Source organism: Anticarsia gemmatalis, chromosome 15 (genome assembly GCF_050436995.1).
Source record: "Anticarsia gemmatalis isolate Benzon Research Colony breed Stoneville strain chromosome 15, ilAntGemm2 primary, whole genome shotgun sequence".
In the NCBI taxonomy this organism is placed as follows: Eukaryota; Metazoa; Arthropoda; class Insecta; order Lepidoptera; family Erebidae; genus Anticarsia; species Anticarsia gemmatalis.
In genome coordinates, this window is record NC_134759.1 from 1,878,392 (window position 1) to 1,898,475 (window position 20,084).

At 35.1% G+C, this 20,084-nt stretch overlaps 2 protein-coding genes across 3 annotated transcripts; one reads left to right on the forward strand and one right to left on the reverse strand.

Annotated features, from left to right (window-relative positions):
* Positions 1-10: 10 nt before the first annotated feature.
* On the reverse strand, positions 11-10,661 carry Xpd (general transcription and DNA repair factor IIH helicase subunit Xpd). The gene is made up of 19 exons (XM_076123534.1): positions 10,560-10,661; positions 10,357-10,456; positions 10,136-10,233; positions 9,632-9,788; positions 9,219-9,321; positions 8,123-8,253; positions 7,331-7,551; positions 6,758-6,891; positions 6,197-6,313; positions 5,425-5,665; positions 4,259-4,326; positions 3,751-3,854; positions 3,314-3,412; positions 3,136-3,223; positions 2,847-2,938; positions 2,083-2,259; positions 1,553-1,623; positions 1,078-1,216; positions 11-557 (listed from the first exon to the last, which is right to left on the reverse strand). The coding sequence occupies exons 1-19, from the start codon at positions 10,562-10,564 to the stop codon at positions 420-422; spliced, it is 2,283 nt and encodes a 760-aa protein (XP_075979649.1). The 5' UTR covers positions 10,565-10,661; the 3' UTR covers positions 11-419.
* Positions 10,662-11,968: 1,307 nt separating this feature from the next.
* On the forward strand, positions 11,969-17,116 carry Daao2 (D-amino acid oxidase 2). Of its 2 annotated transcripts, none has more exons than XM_076123655.1 (8): positions 11,969-12,137; positions 12,549-12,649; positions 13,098-13,301; positions 13,779-14,004; positions 14,780-14,841; positions 15,746-15,860; positions 16,165-16,341; positions 16,639-17,116. In XM_076123655.1, the coding sequence occupies exons 1-7, from the start codon at positions 12,054-12,056 to the stop codon at positions 16,309-16,311; spliced, it is 939 nt and encodes a 312-aa protein (XP_075979770.1). In that variant the 5' UTR covers positions 11,969-12,053; the 3' UTR covers positions 16,312-16,341; positions 16,639-17,116. The 2 variants fall into 2 exon arrangements, with proteins under 2 accessions (XP_075979770.1, XP_075979769.1); XM_076123654.1 differs by having other exon boundaries at positions 16,165-16,273; positions 16,639-17,108.
* The last annotated feature ends 2,968 nt before the right edge of the window (positions 17,117-20,084 follow it).

Below are 20,084 nucleotides of genomic sequence, written 5' to 3' on the forward strand. Positions count from 1 at the left end.
AAGGCCATACTTGTTTCAATTATTTGTATTTTATGAACTTAAAAATAACAAACACGACAATACTATTTACATAAAACCGTCTACAATATTATAGACATTTTAACAATTCCAAATTCCCTTCCAAATCCTGGAAAATCAGATGAATTGTAAACTTCCTTGAGTTTGAGGGTATATTTCGTAGCACAATAATATCCCCGACAAGATACATGGAAATCAATGGGCAAGAGAAGTTTGTAAGGAACATACCAAATGGCGTTCTTTGGTCTCTGTCTACCCTCAAGGAAAAGAATCGTGATATTACGTATGTATTAACATCCTCAACGACCTGCAACCTCTGACATTGGTACAGCATCACTTGAATCCTCAGACTCCTCATACAATAGTCGCAATATCAATACTATTATGTTCCCCGTCGTTGTTCACTTCTGTATAACTTGTTTCTCGATCTTGTCCTGTTGTTCCTGCGACTGCAGCTGTGCCAGCGTCAGCAGAGACACGCCGAGCTGGTCCTCGCGGGTGAAGGGCTGCGCCATCTGACGGAGCCAGCGCTTGCAGATCTGGGGAAAGAACATGATTATTAGCATGATAGTCGTAAAATATCGTAATATTTAATTCATGCACTTTATTGTATAGTCACAAAAATTAGTAGAGAGTCTTGGCCTGCTCGATTGATCTAGATTTATAATCAAAATAACAATTTTCTGTAGTTTCAATACTAAGTAGCTGTATCAGACAGGCTACTTTCAGCTGTTTAGGTTTGCGGGTCACTGATACTCGAAATTCAAAAATTTGTATCCTCCTCCATACACAAACTATTAGATACAAGGTTTTCTACTGAGTTGTCGCACTATAGGTGTACATGAATAACTTATTTTAGAAAGAAATCTACATTTGCTCACATATACAACTTAATGCAGTTTTTAATAAAAAAAAATTACACAATAAAATTTTGCAGAATATGGGGAAAATGTGAAACAATTTGTTTCTATAATCATTCACAAGATTAGATTCAACGCATGTTATATCCTTGCTTTGGAAATAAATATATAACAATATATCAAATTATGACATGATTACCTGTACAGCCTCTTCAGTGCTGAGGTTACAGAGGGAGTCTTTCAGATGTTCCTGTATCCAGCGCGGTAGCTTGGTACGTTTGTCTGCTCGACTGAACCGCTTGTCCGCGAATATCATTATACCGTAGTCTGTCTTACCACTGGAAAATAAAAATGATAAAATAGAAATATTTGTTTAACACATTTCATAAGGGGATGCAAAGTCCCAAACCCTCACTAGGCCAGCGTGGTGAACTCAAGTCCTAACCACAACCACGTTTGGGAGGAGACCCTTGATCAGCAGTTGGACAGTAAGGCGTTTAAAAAATAAAAACTACAAGTCGGGATCATGAAGCTCTATTTCGATTCCCAGTTATTGCAAATTGCTTTTAGGTCTTTCTGATTTCTGTTGGAATATTCGATGTATTATAACCGTTTACTTAGTTCAAAGAAATACAACTAAGTACAAGTATGAAGTAAAAATATGTTTAAATTACCGAAGAGCTCGCCCCACGCATTGAGCTGCATGTCGCATCGCATCGAATGTCAAGAAATCATTCTCACGAATCTGGAATAAGAAAACAAAGCATTTATATACATAATCTTACAAAACAATACCAATATTCAAAATTACGCCTTTCCTTGAAATACAGAGCGTAAACGTACTATCAGGCCATTACGAATTTCGTTTGCGTAATACGGCACAATCAAAATAATTTGACAATGTGTAAGTGCGAGCGAGAGTCTGCGAAAAAATGACATGACTTAGTGCGCACGTTTGAAATGGCCCGAGTACAATATCTATCTACATCAGACTGTCTGTCATCTGTCAAGCTATAAAACGGTGAATACTCGATCCGCTCTGATGTTTGTTAGGAATCCATCTTTAACTTCTACATACGTAGTTTCTAAACCCCAAAAACTGTTTGAGGAAGAAAAAAGAAGAACCTCAAACTTCCTCAGCAAAAGGACACCAAAACGGTTTTTCATTTCAACATGCACATTGCAAAAAAAAAATTGTACATACCTGGAACTGATCTCTAAGGTACTCAAGCCTAGCCTTAAGTATCCTGCTCTGTGTGAACACATAAGGTATCCCGAACATGAGCACACAGCGGCCCAGGTGGTGGTCGAAGTCCACGCCCTCCGACACCTTGCCGCGCGCCACCGACAGCAGCACCGCGCCGCGACCACTCTCGCATGCCTAAGGGAAATATTGTGTTGTAATTTAGGTATATTTTTATTGTATTTGTCGTCAATAGAGCGATTAAACAGACAGAGAAAATATTTGTTTGAGTTATTTGTTTTAAAGGATTTTGTTGAAAGAATCTGATGTTGATTCTAAAATACATAAAGTACATAAAATTTTTAAAGAAAAGAAATGAGTTGCGAAGAATCTAATGTTACATTATTTATTATTTATTTTTTTTTTTTAAAAGACAACTCCCGCACTAAGAATTGCTCTTGTGTCGCGGGGACTTTTACAAACATACAAACAACGGACACAAAGCACGACCAGACCCGAAGCAATTATTTGTGGATCGCACAAATAATTGCTCCGTGTGGGAATCGAACCCACGACCTCCCGTTGCAGTGGTATCGGCGTGGCGACCTAAACCACTGCGCCACGGAGGCAGTCTAGTAGGTAGTAAAATAATTCTCTCCTTATTTATTATTCGTATTATTAACTAGTTGTAAATGTAATATTATTAAACGATCTTGCGAATTATTATTCTTTTACTGTCAAAATTATGGCATGAACAAAATAATTAAAATAACCTCAACAATTACCTTGATAAAATTGATGAGCGCGAAACTAGTTTCAGCTGAATCTTGTGTTTCAATAAAGAGTAACTTGTGTCGTTGTAAACTAGCCACCACACCTGCAACAATAAAATTTATTTATATTGTTACATAAGAGAGAGATAAAATTACATATACATACATATATAAGATCATGGTCTTAGAGGTGTAAAATGGGTGTAAGACCTTTTATCAGTGGCAAGTTTTGCGCCCTGTATAATAGGATGCGAGCTTATTGCGATTTATAGGGTACATTAATAAATTTCGGGCTACATACCTTGATCATACCAAGCGCCAACAACGCTCTCGAGGTATAAATACGACGTGAAGAAACACACTACACCGTCCGGCACTGAAGCTGCTATCTACAACGATGCGATATATAACATAGATTTAGCACAAAACGTTATTATGGTGACCACAAGGGCTTTACTTAAATAACTTTAGTTACTGACCTCAACAAGTAATTGTCCATAATTCCTAATAACAGCAACATCTTCTCTCGTTTCGTATTTAGATGAAATTGCTACCTGGTCGCTGCCTTTTGATACTATCTGAAAGTAAACAATTATAATGTGCATATTAATAAATATTTATATTTGCTACTTGAAATATTAAAATATTGTACGTATGTGTACGTATACGGATACGCGTAGGCGTATAGTCTAACGAACTTTTATATGCAAAGCATACCTTTATGTACAAAACAGCAACTAAAATAGTCGTTATAGTTATCCATTGAAGAACTATGGCAGTAAAATAATATTGAAGATAACATTTTTAGAAATTTTAGCGCGTAAAGAAGTAGTAGCCGAGTGGTCTAAGAATGCACCTCCTACGGAAGTAGCAACGGTTCAGCAAAATGTGACATTTCGGTATTTCTAATACTTACCATAGGTAATATACAAGGTCTGGCCAGCGTCATGGTGAATGAGCTCATTATAACTGGGTTGAAGTCTAAGATCTTTGGGTACATGTCCAGAGGAGATAGCGTTCCTGAAACAACGACAACATAACATATTTCTAACATGTACATAAAAACAAATAATGTTAATTCAATGGTTATTTAGAGAATGGGTCATAATTTTCTCCGTTTTTGTATCATTTTTACTGGTACTCTGTACTGGAAGCGTGATGTTATATAGCCTATAGGCTATATAACATCACGCTTCCAGTAGCCTTCCTGAATAAGTAGGCTATCCAACAATAAAATATTTTTTAATTCGCACTAGTAGTTTCTGAGATTAGTGCGTTCAAACAAACAAACAAACTTTTCAGCTTTGTAATATGTATGTACTATGTATTAGTATAGATTATATCAATAAACATCAAGCTAAATATCAATGCAATGCGGGTGGATCCGCGGTAGTTTATTAATAATAGAAGTTTTTTCTACGTACCTGACGTAATAATCACAGTTTGAAATCTTGAAAATACTGGCCGCATGGCTATCGACGAGTCCATACACCTGTTGACAGAATACTAAATTAGGAAATTGAATGAAAACCTTATACTTGCATTGAGGGCGTTGCTATTCAAGCCTATTTCTTATTCTGTAAGCGTTTTCCCAGTAGGATAACAATAATAATAGTATATATTTTGCAACTAATACTACGCGTCGACTGGGTCGGAATCGATGCCTACGGACCGTACCGACCGTAAGAATTAGTTACTTTGTATTAATTTCTAAATGCCGATCTAGTGGACTCAGTACCATAGAATTTATACAAAGCACTAAAGTAAGCAAGTAATTAAAGCAAAGCAATATATCCTTACGATCCGTACACTCCGGTTATGACGTGGTGGACGTGTAGCTTAAGTTTTATATAAATAGCTTTGACCCTATTTTACCTGTACTAGTACATCTATTCATATATCCCACTAATATTCGAACCGAATGAGACTCGAACTCAGTATATACGTTTATAAAATCAAAACGATCGCGTTAACCACTACACCGAACGTCCATTAGCGCTGTTCAAAATATTTTGTTTACATATCAGTTCGATAGATGGCGTTGTGCATTAATTCTGAATCGCGCTATGGTTTCGTTACAAGCGCTGTTATATAAGAGAATTTGAACTGTACTCTATTTTGGCGAATCACTATTGTTTGTGTTAAGCACAGTGAATACATATCACAATAGTATTTGTCCCATATCAAAGTATATTATGAAAATTACAGCGAATCAGCGAACACTTCGCTGTTTGTAAATTTGTATGTTCAGAGAAAAGAGTACGATGTTTTAGAATAAGCTGTTTGTTTTAGTAAAGATTTACTAACGATGTTCAGCTTCATAAAAAAAAATGTGATTAATAATTATACTGAAATTTGTCAGTCGGGAATGTAAAAAAGGCCATTGATATCTTTCCTTTATAAAGAAATATAAGACAATTTTAAGAATTATAACTAGAGATGATATCACAGGACTGTTTAACTTAATGCTTAGATTAAAAAATATTAATTTAAAGAATTTCAATATTCAAAAAAATGAATAATTTCTTAAAACCTGATTCCAAACATCAACAGACATATACGAGTGCTTATTAAAAAAAAATATACTCACGAAAAATGCAGAATCGGGTTCGAAACTGTAGGTGTCTTGTCATCAAAAGGTTCTATAATGATGGTGAAGCCCTTCGTATAGGTAGAGACGAGCGTGGCGAGGTGTGTGATGAGAGTGAGGGAGGCGAAGTGGGAGGGGTCGGAGATCTCCAGCGTCTTCATGAGGGAGGCCAGGCGGGAGGCGCAGAACCTCAGCGGCTTGCGCTCTATGCACACGCGAGCTGCTACGTCTTTTAGAAACCCTAGAAGAAAAGTGTTTTGTCAGTATCTAGATTTTTTATTTTTTTTTGTTATCAAATTTATTGGCAAGGCCTTTAGCCAACAAAAGGCTATGTCGGCCTCATAGGGAAACTCATATTATGTACAGCAAAATCTTAAAAAAACAAATTTCCTAACTGAAGGCGAGTATCTAGTTACATTCGTGTTTCTGATATGGTGGCTGAATTAAATATTTTATTAATTGAGGTCAAATGTTGTCTTGACACTTATGATACTTAGTCATTATTATTACTGAATCTACTACTAGATCGGTAAGGTGGAAGAGCCTTATTAGAAGAGATAGCACACATGCACAAAAATATATTCTTAATTTAACTTCACTTCAAGAAATAAATCCATCCTCGACTGTTGAATTTATCCAACCGAGTAAGTTTATAGCAACACAACCACAAAAACAAAACGAATAAACAATCTTTCAAACTCAAAATACATATTTAAATTAAATACTTATACCTACTTAAAAGCAAGGATTATAAAAAGTCAGTTTTATTTACCTGCAGGTGACTCTTGCACTACGTGTTGTATTCTCAGTCGTGTCTTGATATATTCTATGAATCTCTTCAGAAAGCTTAGAAAATGTTCCGCGTTGCGAATATTTCCTGGCACCACCTCTGTGAAACATTAAGTTGCGTTAATAATGTTTACTTCCGTCAGCCGGACTTACTTTACGCAATGACTTAAGTTTAATGAAGTGCTAATTTCTGATACAGTTACAAAAAATTTATTTATTATTTAATATTTAAGTAAAGAAACAGTTTCACATCCTTTTAATACACTTGCATATAATCAATATTAGATTCCGATCAAAATATTTTATTCCAATTGGACGTAAAAACGTAACACACAAGTATAAAAGCTTAATCGTCATATTCATAAAAATATATCAAGTTATAAAAGGTTTATAAAGAGTTTTGTTTCTTTCACTTCTTAGCGAAGTGAAAAAGAGAAAACATATTGTAGTAGTTTTTTTTACTAAAATCGGTTTATAGTGTGTTTGTGAATAAGAGAGTAATACTTTAACTTAATTTTAAAATGTATCGTATAGGCTATCTAACCGTTGAGCACATCGTCGGGCAGTATGGGGTTGCCGAGTATGGCGTCGGTCTCCCGCTGCACGGCGGCCTGGCGCAGCCCCTCCACCATCTGCTCGTACTCCACCGTCAGCCGGGCCGCGTCGGCCTCGCGGATCCTGGGGGATATCGTTATTTTAGTATATAAACATCTGGTAACTAAAATAATAAATTAAATAAAGTCATACTCTAACATAATGACAACGTTTGGCAGACATTATTTTTATTGATTTTTGCTCCATGCTCGATGGGTGGGATCAAATGATTTTTCAATATATTCAACAATCAAATCCTAATTCATATAAGGAATTATTTCAATTTACACACAGTTGATAAGCTTATATGTTTTACTGTGAATCACCTTATGTATTGATAAGAACTGCATATTAAATCCTTAAAGTTGTTTATAGTCGATTGTGAACAGACATACCAACGATCAATTATTTTATGTCAAATTATTTATTCAATAAATATGGTTGAAGATAGTCATTGCTACAATAAGCTTTGATTTTAGCCATAACAATGTCCATATAAGTGTAATTTCAACTAGATACTCACTGTGCAACAGTTTTCTCTAGTTGCTGCAACGCTATAGAGCTTCTATCTATAGTACGCCTAGTCACTTTGACACTGAGTGAGTCGATGCACACATTGTCTATGTTATGTGCCTCATCGAACACGACTACTGCTTCCCTGTTCAGCTCCTTTGACACCACCTCGGCGATCTTCGGGTCCAGAAGGTAGTGGTACGAGTAGACCACTATTTCTGCGTGGATTATCTGTTAAAGAAAATGTATTTTAAATGTTATAGTTTAGGGTTACTGGCTTTAGGTTTTTCAGTGATCATAAGTTTGTAGTATGTTGCATTAAACTTCATGTTTGATTATACGAATAAGGTATTGCATAAAAGGTGGTAATTAAATACAAAAGGAATGCAAGGTAGATGCTCTACCCTGTATAGAAACTACGGAATGTAAAGATACAAGTACACCCGCACTCCTTGCCATCGTTTTTCTCTCTCCGTTAAATAGCGCGCATAGTTACGTGCACGTTTGGTTCGAACTTTACGTATACGTGTACGCTTGTAACTTACATAGATATGTATTAATATATAACTATGTAATAAATATTTTATAGAACAGGAAGCATAAAAGAAATAATGAACCACCAACCAATACTTCTGAAGCGCTAATATTGCGTAATGCTAAATGTTATAATTTGCGATTAGAAAATGTTAATAAGTATAATTGCATTTAAAAAAACCACAGTAATCCCTATCATGTAAAAAATAGTTGTATGTAGTACTAACAAGATTCTTGACCAAGATCATGAATATGTGAATATACTTACAGCAAATCTGGAGAGGAAATACGGACACCAGTTCCTGTCAGCTCCATATTGCTTGAGATCATCTATGGTGTACACTCCATAAGGAAGCATGGACTCCTTGCCTTCACGGTTGAAACCCTCGTAGAACTGACCTGTTGTATAAGACAAGCAAATATTATATGCCAATGAAAAACAGTGATAATGATTGGGATCCTCTATAAATGTAGTAGTTTAAATGCATTCTGAATGGACTGAATCAAGTCATTTTAGTGAACTAAGTCTAAGATGTGTTATTTAACTTTGTGTGGAATTTGAGTTTGAGATTTTTCTTTTAATTTCCATTGACAGGTAAGAATAGAAGGTTTATTGTAGAGTTGGTTAATATAGCGCATAGCATTATATCATAGCGCAATATATTTTTTTAGCACTTATCGCGCGCTATGTACGCGGACGCTCACGCGTCGCGCGATTGGCTATCCTGCTATGGCGCTGTGTCGCTAAGCTCGTTTAGCGCGGCTAGCGGCTATATGATTTGTTATTATTAGTTGACTAATATGTAAATAATAAGTTTTCGACTGTTTTTAACTGACTTTTGTATATGTGTACTTTGCAAGTTTTATAACATTAATTAATAAATTATGCATTTGTATTAATATAACTTAATTATCAATTATAAACAGTCCTAAGCCTGAAAGTATGAAGGAGAGTTCATTGATCATCTTTACTGCTTACTTTAGTCATACAATGTAACGTAATAATAAAAATTATCGATGTGCAATATAACTTGCTACGAGATTTAGCGTGCTGCAAGATTAAGCGTGCTGCAAGATTTAAACTGATTGCCGACCGCCGACACGCTTCCTAACACATAGCGCGCTATAGCATAGCGTATAAAATAGCGCGCTAAAAATTTATAGTCTATAGTCCGTAGCGTGTTATGATTACATAGCGGGTTTGAACAACGCTAGTTTATTGTGCTGTAAGCAGACAAAGACTGCTAATGATGCTAAAATGATGATCATGATATAAAGATAATTTAGTTATTTGTAAACTACTGGTAAATATATATTGGCTGTTTTAACATAATGAATAATATGAATATAGTAATTATACTTACATATAGGGACAGAGTCGTCAGCTTCATGTCTCTCTCTGATGTAGCTAGCGGTCAGTGCGTGACATTTACCATCAACTAGCTTGCCTTCTCGCTCCCTTGATACCTGATAAACAATAGAGAGAAGTCATTTGACATAGTTTACAGTCTTTTTTGAAAGGGTTCCCCATTACATTATTTTTTTTAATTATAAACTGATCACAGAACTAAGGTAGTTGACAATCAGGCAAATGTAAGATTAGAAACATATTTTATTACACAAAAAGACTTGTTACTGGAAAATACATTGTTCTATATGTGGAAGTTTTTTTAATTAATTAATAATCACTCAAACAATACAGTCATGTTTGATTTGATAATTGGCTGTTAATTAAATATTTACAGAATTTAAATCAACAATAATCAAATGTCCTTACATCAGGGTGTATGCAGAGATTCTTGCGTGAGGTCAACACAACACCAGTGAGACTAGGCTTCTCTCCCTGGCTCTTCTCATAGTATTTGATTAAGTTCTTTAACTCTTCCAGAACCTTCTCTATCTCAGGCACTGTTCGAGAACAGTAGATTAGCTTTCTGTAAAGAAAAAAATGGCTCAGTTACTAATGTGATTTGATTTAACATATTTTATAGCAATGATTTTTTTTGCTTTATTACTGTGTTTGCGAATACTCATTTTAGGAGTTTATGCAGAGGTGTATAAATAATGTTATTACACTATTTCTTTTTTAAATAGTGAGTAACAACCTTCAACTAGCATTGTAGCAAAAAGTTGTTATACCTACACTCTTTTACAGAAGAAAGACTTTAGAAAATGATCTTACTAATTAATAAAGCTTAGGCTACCAATACTATTTTATCTTTGCATAAAATTGTGTCATTAATACTTGATCAGTATATATAAAACTGTAATTCTAAATTACCTGACATGATGTGGGTTTTGTATCATATAAGCCACAATCAAAGACAGCAGTGATATTGTTTTCCCAGTTCCTGAAGGCATCTCCAATAATCCATGGCCCTAAAACATTAAAAAAATATTATAACCACAGATTCGATACTTTGTTTGTTGTTGTCGTAAAACATAACCTAAAAAAGTTTGATTATATTTATATTTCTATTATATTTGAGTATATATACTTACTTTTGCGTCTAATGCTCGTTTTAACTCCAACATATAAGCATACTGCTCTGGGTATATGTAATCGTAAGGAAAATAAACAAGTAAACCGTCCACAGTCAGCCTGAAAGGAATAAACACGCAAATTAGTCCGGAAACTTTATTAAAACGATATCATATTATATACAGCCATAATAGCTATGCTTTTTTAAACTTTATTAACGTACTTCATGATTATAAATGTTATTAAATTATTTTAAAATTCGTTAAAGCGTCCGGCTTACTTCAACGAGTTTTATAGAACTTTTTTGACAAACTTGACAATGACAGAAGTTGGACTGAAATGATTGACATTGACATGTTTGATTGCGTTGAGAAACCTACACCCTAAGGTCACCGTCTTAAGAGCCTAAACCTAAGGTGCACGGAATATTATTTGCTATTATTTTAAAATAACAATTTTATAAACGGTTTCATATAACTTTCAGGCCCGTTTTCGTTAAGAGTAAGTTGTACATAAATAAAAAGGTGAATACTATTGCCTAATACGTACTTCAATGAGTATTCCAAGCTCTGTTAGCTAGAAGGCTAGAAGGCTTTGTTTAATTTTACCAGACCCGGAAATCGAACCAGTTACCAACTAACCAACAATTCACACCGTCGATAAATCAATAGCTTTCATAAGCACCTATGCAATAAAAAGTCGTTATTGTAAGAATTCGTTAAGGGGTTTCGAAGTAAAAGATACTAACTTTCACATCTTGGTACCAGGAAAATATTGACATGGGCTAAATGGATGGATACAACATTTGACAACCTTTATTTCTCTCGAGCAAGTAGGTAAATAATTATTATTACACGTAAAATATAGCACCGAGTAAAAGCTATCATCAACTGCTAAGCAATAAATACCTACTCTATTAAAGTTGCGCCTGTGATTACTTTTGTTGTGGTCTCTATATATTGACGAGTTAACGCAGATACTTCTTTACCACGTAAGCCAGTATAATATATGTATTAAATGTACAAATTAATTCAATGTCAACATTTTCTAGCAATCTGCTAACGCTCTAAGATATCCAATTTCCAAATTTCTTAAAATAGATTTACGATTTTAAAATACGCTCTACGCGAAACTGACAATTATGGACTTGTAAGGTTTATTTGAATAAAAATTTACATTTATCAAATAAAGGTCTTCAAAAGTGATTCAGTAACATTCTTTAACTGTAGGTATAAATATCGCGCGTGTCTTACAAGCCTTGTCTCTGTACGAAATTAATTCATTATGATGTAACGCCGTTCCTTGCTAGTATCACCAGTTGGTACAGTCAACATAAAAATGTGGCGGAACAAATAAAAATTTTGAAAATCGGTCTTTGTCAATAATATTAAGTACTTTTCAGTTATATTGTTAAACCTACCTTCTTAAAATAATATCTGGTATGTCATTAATCAGTGTGAGAGTTGCGAAGGCTTACTGAAAATTTGCTGTGGTCCGTTAACTTTTGCTGCTGATTATACCTACCTAATATAAATACCTATCAACAATTGCTTTGTTTACTTAACTATTACTTGATATGTGTATACCTTTGACCTTTTAAGATAACTTAGTCTTGATTCTTATGCACACAAAGTCTAGATAAAATGTCTTTCGCCGCTGTGCAAAGGAGAGGTTACACACCACTACACCTTAAGCTTCAAGCCACCAGCGATCAAAGATGGTGAAGGTTGCAGTGCTCGGCGCCGGTATTAATGGCTTGTCTACTGCTTACCAGATTAAAGAAAAATATAAGAATTTTGAGGTAAGTAAGTACTCAGTTATTTACCTGATGAAAATAAAATTGAGACTACATTAGGTGTTCTTTCGTTCAAAATGCGCTTTGATTTTTAAGTGATTTAAACAAGAGGTATATTGGATTATTATTCACTTTATTATCGTATTAATAAAGAAAATATTAATAGAATTAAAGATGCTATCCGTTTCCTCTTATTTCGTAGAAAAATATCCTACGTTGATAAAATTAAATATCCCATTAGAAGACGCACCATGTTTTCACTCTCAAAAAGCATGCTTTAAAGAGATTCGACTGATTTTTTACGACCTGCTGCCTACCTGGTGTCAGCAGCCCTCCGTGGTTAAATGCTTTATGCTATCTATTAGCAATAATTGTATATGCCTGCGGTCTTTTATTTAACGTTTCTGTTTATCCCAGGTCACAGTAATCTCGCCAGAATTTACACCGAACACGACCGGCGATGGATCAGGTGGGCTGTGGTTACCGTACCTGACTAGTTCCTCAAACGAACTTATTGAGTAAGTCTGCATTTATATATTTTTACCTTTATGAATGATTAATCTTGTACTTTCGTTTTACTCCATATTATTTCCTTGTAATTAGGAAATTTGTAAAAATGTATTAAAACCCCATTAGTTTCATACAATATTAAATTAAAGTAAGATAAAAGCTAATTCATTTCTTAATGGACACTTTCCACTTATTACCCTTTTACGTGCAAGTCAGATAAAAGGTCAGACCTTTTAGAAGACAACGCATATAAGCAGAGTTGCTTCTAAAATTACAGTTTTTAAAGGACCGGATCGTTTCCATGATTTATGCATCCTTTTGTCAGATTTATCCCTAATGTCGCTTTGTAGCACATCACATATCACGTTCAATGGCAATCGACCAATGCTTTCTTAGCGTAAGAGCCACACCGACTTTTCTATAGCTATCTTATAACATCCGTTTCTTTCTTTCTAGAAAATGGAGCAGCGAAACACTGGAATATCTAAAAGAATTGTGGCTGACAGGGACAGTTCATATTTGCCTCGCTCCTGTTTACGAGTTATGCACACAAAAGAAGAACTTCAAGCAGCCGCCATGGCTGAAAGTGGTTTATGGTTACCAGGAGCTCAATGACAGGCAGTTAGAAACGTACAGCCGGCGTTATAACACTAGATACGAGTAAGTAAAAATTCAAAATATCCTTTATTTGGTAAACTTCGTACAAAGTACCTATTTGAAATTTCATATAAGTATGGTATTGTATTTTTTATATTCGTTTAGGGAAAACTGGTTGCTCGTGCGAAGAAACGGCAAGAAACTCACGGCTTGCTCTTTTAAGTTATTCGAGAATAAGTTAAAACCTATTCTCGAGGTTTACGGTCGAAATTTTTTTATTTCTCTCCACGATTTAAAATGTATTTAAGTTATCTTTGCTTAGCTGCGATCAAAGTAAAGGATTTACATAGTATTTAATAATTAGAACCTTTTTTGCGACCCAATACTATAAAATACTTTTTTAAAGTATAGGTACGCAAAACACAAATTTAGCAACAATTTTTATTTCTTAAGGTTCTAAATTGTAGGTATATCTGGAGAACCTTCAAAATAAAATTAGTAAAATTTCAATGAGGTTTTATTGATTTAATATCACTATAGGGCAGGCCACACATTCACATCGTTCGTGGTGCCTCCTCCGAGAGTGCTGGCTTACTTTCAAGAGCAGTTCCAACGAGCTGGTGGCAAGCTAGTACAAGCGAAACCAACTTCCCTGCAAGATCCGATGTTGAAGGAGTACGATATCATAATAAACTGTACCGGACTTGGTGCCAGGTATCTTGTACCTGATGACAAAGTGGTGCCTATCAGAGGACAAATTGCCAAGGTAACAAAGATTATAAATATACAATAAATAAATTCTTATATCCTTCCATTACTTTTTACTTGCGAGGATCTCAGTTCAAAATATTATAAGTACTAAATTCTAATTCGATTACTAAGATTAATATTCAAGGCAGTGAAAATATCTCTGATACTCTACATAATGCTTTTTGACTGCCTCTGTGGCGCGGTAGTGAGTTTATGCGAATCCTGCGTCAGGCCGAAAAGTCTTTTCTGAGATTTTTTGTTTATAATTTTTGACAAGAAGTCTCACTAGTCGTGTCGGCTATCCGTCTTACGTGGGTAGGTAAAAGAATAGAGAATGAATCTGTGTATTTTTCACACACTTGGACACTATAAACAAAATACAGTTGGCCGGTAGCCGGATGACGGCTAGAAGGCCACTATTGCTACTGTACCATTTTTTTTTTTTTTTTTTTTCTCGAGGGGAAAAATCCTTTCGGATACCTGAATTTCCTGGGGGGGAAAATCCGGGTTATGTGGTGCTGCTACTAAAAAACCACCCCGGTAACCTTCTTTGATGTTTGGATGGAGGAGCTCTGGGACCTTAAAAACACACCAGTGCCCCCCACATACATCTTGCCTTATTGAGGCTCAACCCGGAGAGGGCTTTGTGCCTTTCTCTTCTACTTCGTTTGACAGGTGACACCCTCGGTTACTTAGGGTGCCACTAATACATCCCGGACCGCACTTTGCTACTGTACTTTTTGTCTCCTAACTTAACACTGTTAAGAAATAATAATAATTTAATTTTGTAGGTGGATGCGTCATGGATAAAAGAGGTCACTTTTGATGACTTGGGTCACTACATCATCCCGAAGTAAGTCGATATCTTTCAATACCTATACCGCTTTATACATACGAATAAAATAACGAAACATCATTTTTAATAATTATTTTTTATTACGTAAGCAAAATCGCTATTGGTCGTAAAATTATGAATTACATCAGCAAATCATTATTAAACATACCTACCTACATTGACTAACTTACCTACCTAATGTACTTCTGCCTATCACGTGGTGTTGGTTTCTATGCCCGGACCACGAGAGTGCTCGAGCTCCCAATTTATTCGTTTGGTATCTTGCCATCCATATTACTTGTTATTTCATATTATACAGGGTGTTATACAGGGTAATTTCGGCCATTTTGTGTGTTTTTAAGAAAGCAATTTACGCTCATACTGGCCGATATTTCAGAAACTATGATACTTATGCCAGAGATAAATTTTTAATATTTAGATCAGTCGGGTGGTCGCCCATCCGCTGGTAAAGGATTATCCATTATTTACGCCACACCCTGTATAAATCACAGTACTACGCTATCACACCCGGAAATAGATGCGTACCATCGTAAAACATATTAGATACCCTACAAGTGCGCGTACGCATGGACTCGTCCATCAGGTGCACACGTACTGGACCGGGGGAGTGCGTGATCATATGTCACCGAAACAATTAATCATCTATTAGATAATTAGAGATTTGATGATGCGGTAGCGTAATGGTTGGTAAAAGCGAATGCCGTACAAAGGTTTTAGGTTCCATTTCAGTAGTTTAAAAATCTTAGCCGATGGGTATTACACCCTAGGTCTAAAGAATTTTGTGTTAGGTTACTGGATTGGCTTTATTTAGATTTTTTCTTTAGACTAATACCTATTTCGTATTATGTTTGGTCTAGATATTCTAAAAGTTGCGTTAATGAGAAAATATTATTTTTTTCAGTGTCGACATGTGCGTTCTCGGAGGTACACGCCAAGACCGCTACGATACTACAATAGACCTGAAAGATGTCGAATTCATCGTAAATGGCGCCAAGAAAATCTTACCGGGACTTAAGGTAATTAAAACAACAAATAAATACATATTTAAATATCTCTTTATGTCCTTGAAATTTATCAAAAACAAATAGGTAGATACAGGGCTGAAAAACTTGCATTTGAGCAATTGACTGCCTGCAACACTTCAAACCTTCAGTTCTGTAATACATACGTCTCATCTATCATCAATCAGAATAATATCATATTATGATCCTCAAGACAACCACAATTATCGTTCTCCATTTTACAAAAGAGTTTACATCCATAAATCATGCCATAAATGTTGCTACATATGTACCTATTTATATGGTCTTTTTATTTCAGCACGCCAAGTTGAAGACCCACTGGTCAGGTCTGCGACCGGGAAGAGAATCTATAAGACTGGAACCAGAGCATATTAATGGAAAGCTTTATATTCACAACTATGGACATGGTAAGAGCAGATTATTTCAGCACAAAGATCCAAACTAGACTTAGTCAATACGGCATGTAACGAAATAGGTAGGTACATCAAACTATTTATCCAAATAGAAATCTTAAGCACGGTATAAGGCACATTCAATAGTTTATATACTAATCACGCTTTAATTACATACCATGAGACCTCTGATATCCCCCTAAAATTGGATTATAATCATGCTCATCCACATTAAACATAGAAAAAAAAGCTCACACATTTTATGGTAACTGTACCAGCATTGCATAGTTTGCAATAAGTGACGCAGTTTTGTTTCGACAATATTTTCATTTCGAGTTATTAAGGAGTTGAAAGTTAATTCTGAAAACGTATTATTTCAGGCGGCAGTGGATTCACATTGTTCTGGGGCTGCAGTAACGAAGTTTTACAAATACTTCAAACGGAACTCAACAAAAACTACATCTCGAGTCGCACTTCAAAACTATAGTAGTTACCTACCTAGCTAGTTAAAAATACAATCAAAATAACTTATTTCATAAGAAAAACAGTGAAAAAATGGGTTTATCTGAACTTATCTTATCTGAAATTATGAAAATTATTTTGGTTGTTTCCTTCGTTTGTATACCTACAATAATGAACAGTCATAATTACCTAATTGTTATAAATACGCAAGTATTTGCGTAAATGATAAGAATATACCTACCTACTTTCTGGTCAATTCGGGGTCATTTTTTGTACCTACAAAGTGACACGAGTGGAACAATAGATAGGTATCTACACTACCTACCTACTGTACTAAAAAATATGAAATACAATCAAATAATTTTTTACATAAAATTACTTTTTATTTCTTAACTCCTCATTTTTGTCCCCCTTTTATCTAAATAAGTATTTAACATTTAGAAACTTAATAAATTGGTAATATCTCAAAAAATCACAAAAAAATAGGTCCTGAATTTATACGATCCTTTTTAGACGGGCCGTAGCAACAGTCACGACTCCCAATGAAACAGTTTTAGCAGGGTCTTTTTTTCAAATTGTAGCCTCTCATATTATTCCTCATAATAATTGATGTATCTTCCTGACAAATGGTCAAGTTAGTTGGTGGTTAAGGTATTTCTGCTTGAAGAAGCAAAAACACACTGACAGTATTTTAGTAATCGACCAAACGGTTTTTTATGTTTATATCAAAGTAGGTATAAATGTTCTTACAAGCCCTGTCTCTGTATGATATTTACTTATGATGTAACAATATGTTCCTTGTTATATAGTGTACCTAGTTATGCATCCTGCTAGGCCTCTACAAACAATAGCAATAGGTTAGAGAACAATAATCAATGGGTTAGAGTTACGGTGTCAAATGCTAGTTGGTCAATTACTGTAACTTTAATGAGCGCCAAAACTATAACCATTTGATTAACGATTACTTGTTCACTGTTAAGACCATTTATGAATACCATGATTGTATGTATCACGCCATAGCGGATACCACGTGACTAAAACCACATGTATAAAAGCTTTGTCATTTGTACCATAATCCAGTTCTGTTCCTGTAATTGTCTCGGCTTGATGCTCTGCGAGCACACCTTTATTTTAATTAAAATAAATATATTTTTTTTTAATAAAGTGCTGTCCATTAATTTGACTGGCGCAGTCGGGTCGGATCTTAAGTTCGCGTAAAGTTCGTCGTTCCGTACACAAAAATCGGTACTTCGCGGCAACTAACAGCCTGACTAAGATTCGAAGAACTTACAAATTTCGTCAAATACCGCATCGGGCAGCAGCAGCATCTCGCTAACATCGTTCAAGACAGCAACTCGGCATGGGCAGCAGCAGTTTACTGTGAGTAAATCCTTATTCGCACTGTTTCCATAACCCCGTGTCTATCCTTATATATCTAACTGGACCAAACATCGCTAAGTTGATATATCCACTCGTATTTTCGGTCAAAATCGCGGAATCTACGATTAGTTACAGTTTTCACTTGTATTTTTCGACAAAAATCGCGAAATCTACAATTAGTATAGGAACGTGTCTTTTCGGACAAACATAGCCGAATCTACACTTAGTTTAAGCGTATATATCGGACAAAAATCGCCGAATATACTTTATTAATCTTTTGCCCTAAAAATAATATATATTTGTAAAAATGGCAACAAACGAGCCAACAAATACAATTCAACTTATTCCTAAGGAAATTCAAGCGATTATCCCACGCTTTGATGGCGACGGGAAATTGTTAAACTTATTTATAACTAAATGTGAATATGTAATTAAGTCATTTAGAGGGGAAAACAATCCCGCTCAAGATATCTATTTATATCACTGCATTACCAGCAGATTAATAGGCAAAGCGGCCATATTAATTAGTGAAAGAGAAAATGTGTTCTCATGGGAGGAGTTAAAAAGATTATTTGTACAGCATTTTGGCGATCCACGCACTGAAGCCTGTATTGCCATAGAACTAGAGAATCTTAAGATAAAACAAGGAGAAACGTATATTGAGTTCTGCCATAGAATCCAGAATATAAGATCATCCTTAATATCTAAAGTCAACCTTTTAACTGACGAAGGCATCAAAGCAGCTAAGTATATTATATACAACAATACCGCGTTAAACGTATTTTTATATAACTTACCCGAGGAAATGCTTCGATTCGTAAGATTGAACAAATGCACCTCGCTGGAAAGTGCACTAAGTGTCGTAACAGAGGAGGTCAATTTCCAAACGCAATATCAATCTAAAAATAAATCGAACCATAAACCATTGCAATCTAAACCTATCATACCAACGCCACAAAGTCAATTTAAATTCGGCATAAATAATAATACCCCACAAAACTCTCAGCATAAAACATTCCCTAATCTATTTAATAGAAATAATCCCGTTAATAATCAAATGAGATTCCCTCAGCCTAACAAGTTAGGACAACCTAATCAATTCCGTCACCCGCAACAACAATTGCCTAGAGCAGTTAATAATTATAAACAAAGCGGATTTTTCAAACAAAATCCCAATCATCAATTTAAATTCGGGATACCAAATCAATTAAATCAGAATCGTTTCCCGCAAAATACAACACCTAAGCCTAACACGGACGTCTCCATGCGAACGGCAGTAAAACAAAATAACATAGACGAATATGAGGATTATGAAACATATAACGAATGTATAGATATGGACGATCAGGAAATATACGAAAATTACGTAGAGTCTGAGGAAAATGAGGAAAATTTTACCATAGAAGCCTCACCGGACGATCACCGGAAATAATCAATTTAAACTATTCGCAAGCTCATAGACTACCTCATATCGAAATACCAGAACTAGACGCTATTTTTATGATCGATACTGGCAGTACGCGTTCTTTCATAAATCCGGAAAAAATAAATGAATATTTTCCTTATAATACGTATGAAGAGCCTTTCCAAGTAGTTAGCACACATGGTTGTAGCCAACACACGGAAGTAGCAAATATACCGCTTACGGAAACCTTTCAAACAGATCTTACTCATAAGTTTTTCGTTTATAAAGTTGACAAAGACTATGACGGCCTAATAGGCATAGATTTGCTAAAACAATTAGATGCTAACATTGACATGAAAAACCAAATATTACGAACAAATACCACCGAAATACCAATTCTTTATTATGAACACTTTAAAATAAATATTCCCAGGCGTTCTGAAGTCAAAGTAAAATTACCTACAACAGTAGAGAATGGCGAAGCTATTATCCCATTTACGGAATTCTGTTCAGGCGTTCGAACACCAGACGCAATGATAACATGTAAAGATTTTTATGCAGAAACAATCATACAAAACC

Excerpts from the sequence above, each read along its gene's own strand:
- Xpd (XM_076123534.1), bottom strand. Across the intron at positions 10,234-10,356 it reads AACGAGCATTAGACGCAAAA|GGCCATGGATTATTGGAGAT; the intron begins GTAAGTATATAT and ends TTAATGTTTTAG. Across the intron at positions 3,224-3,313 it reads ATGGACAATTACTTGTTGAG|ATAGCAGCTTCAGTGCCGGA; the intron begins GTCAGTAACTAA and ends GCATCGTTGTAG.
- Daao2 (XM_076123654.1), top strand. The coding sequence starts at position 12,054 with ATGGTGAAGGTTGCAGTGCTCGGCGCCGGTATTAATGGCTTGTCTACT. Across the intron at positions 12,138-12,548 it reads AAAAATATAAGAATTTTGAG|GTCACAGTAATCTCGCCAGA; the intron begins GTAAGTAAGTAC and ends TGTTTATCCCAG. Across the intron at positions 14,842-15,745 it reads GGTCACTACATCATCCCGAA|TGTCGACATGTGCGTTCTCG; the intron begins GTAAGTCGATAT and ends TATTTTTTTCAG.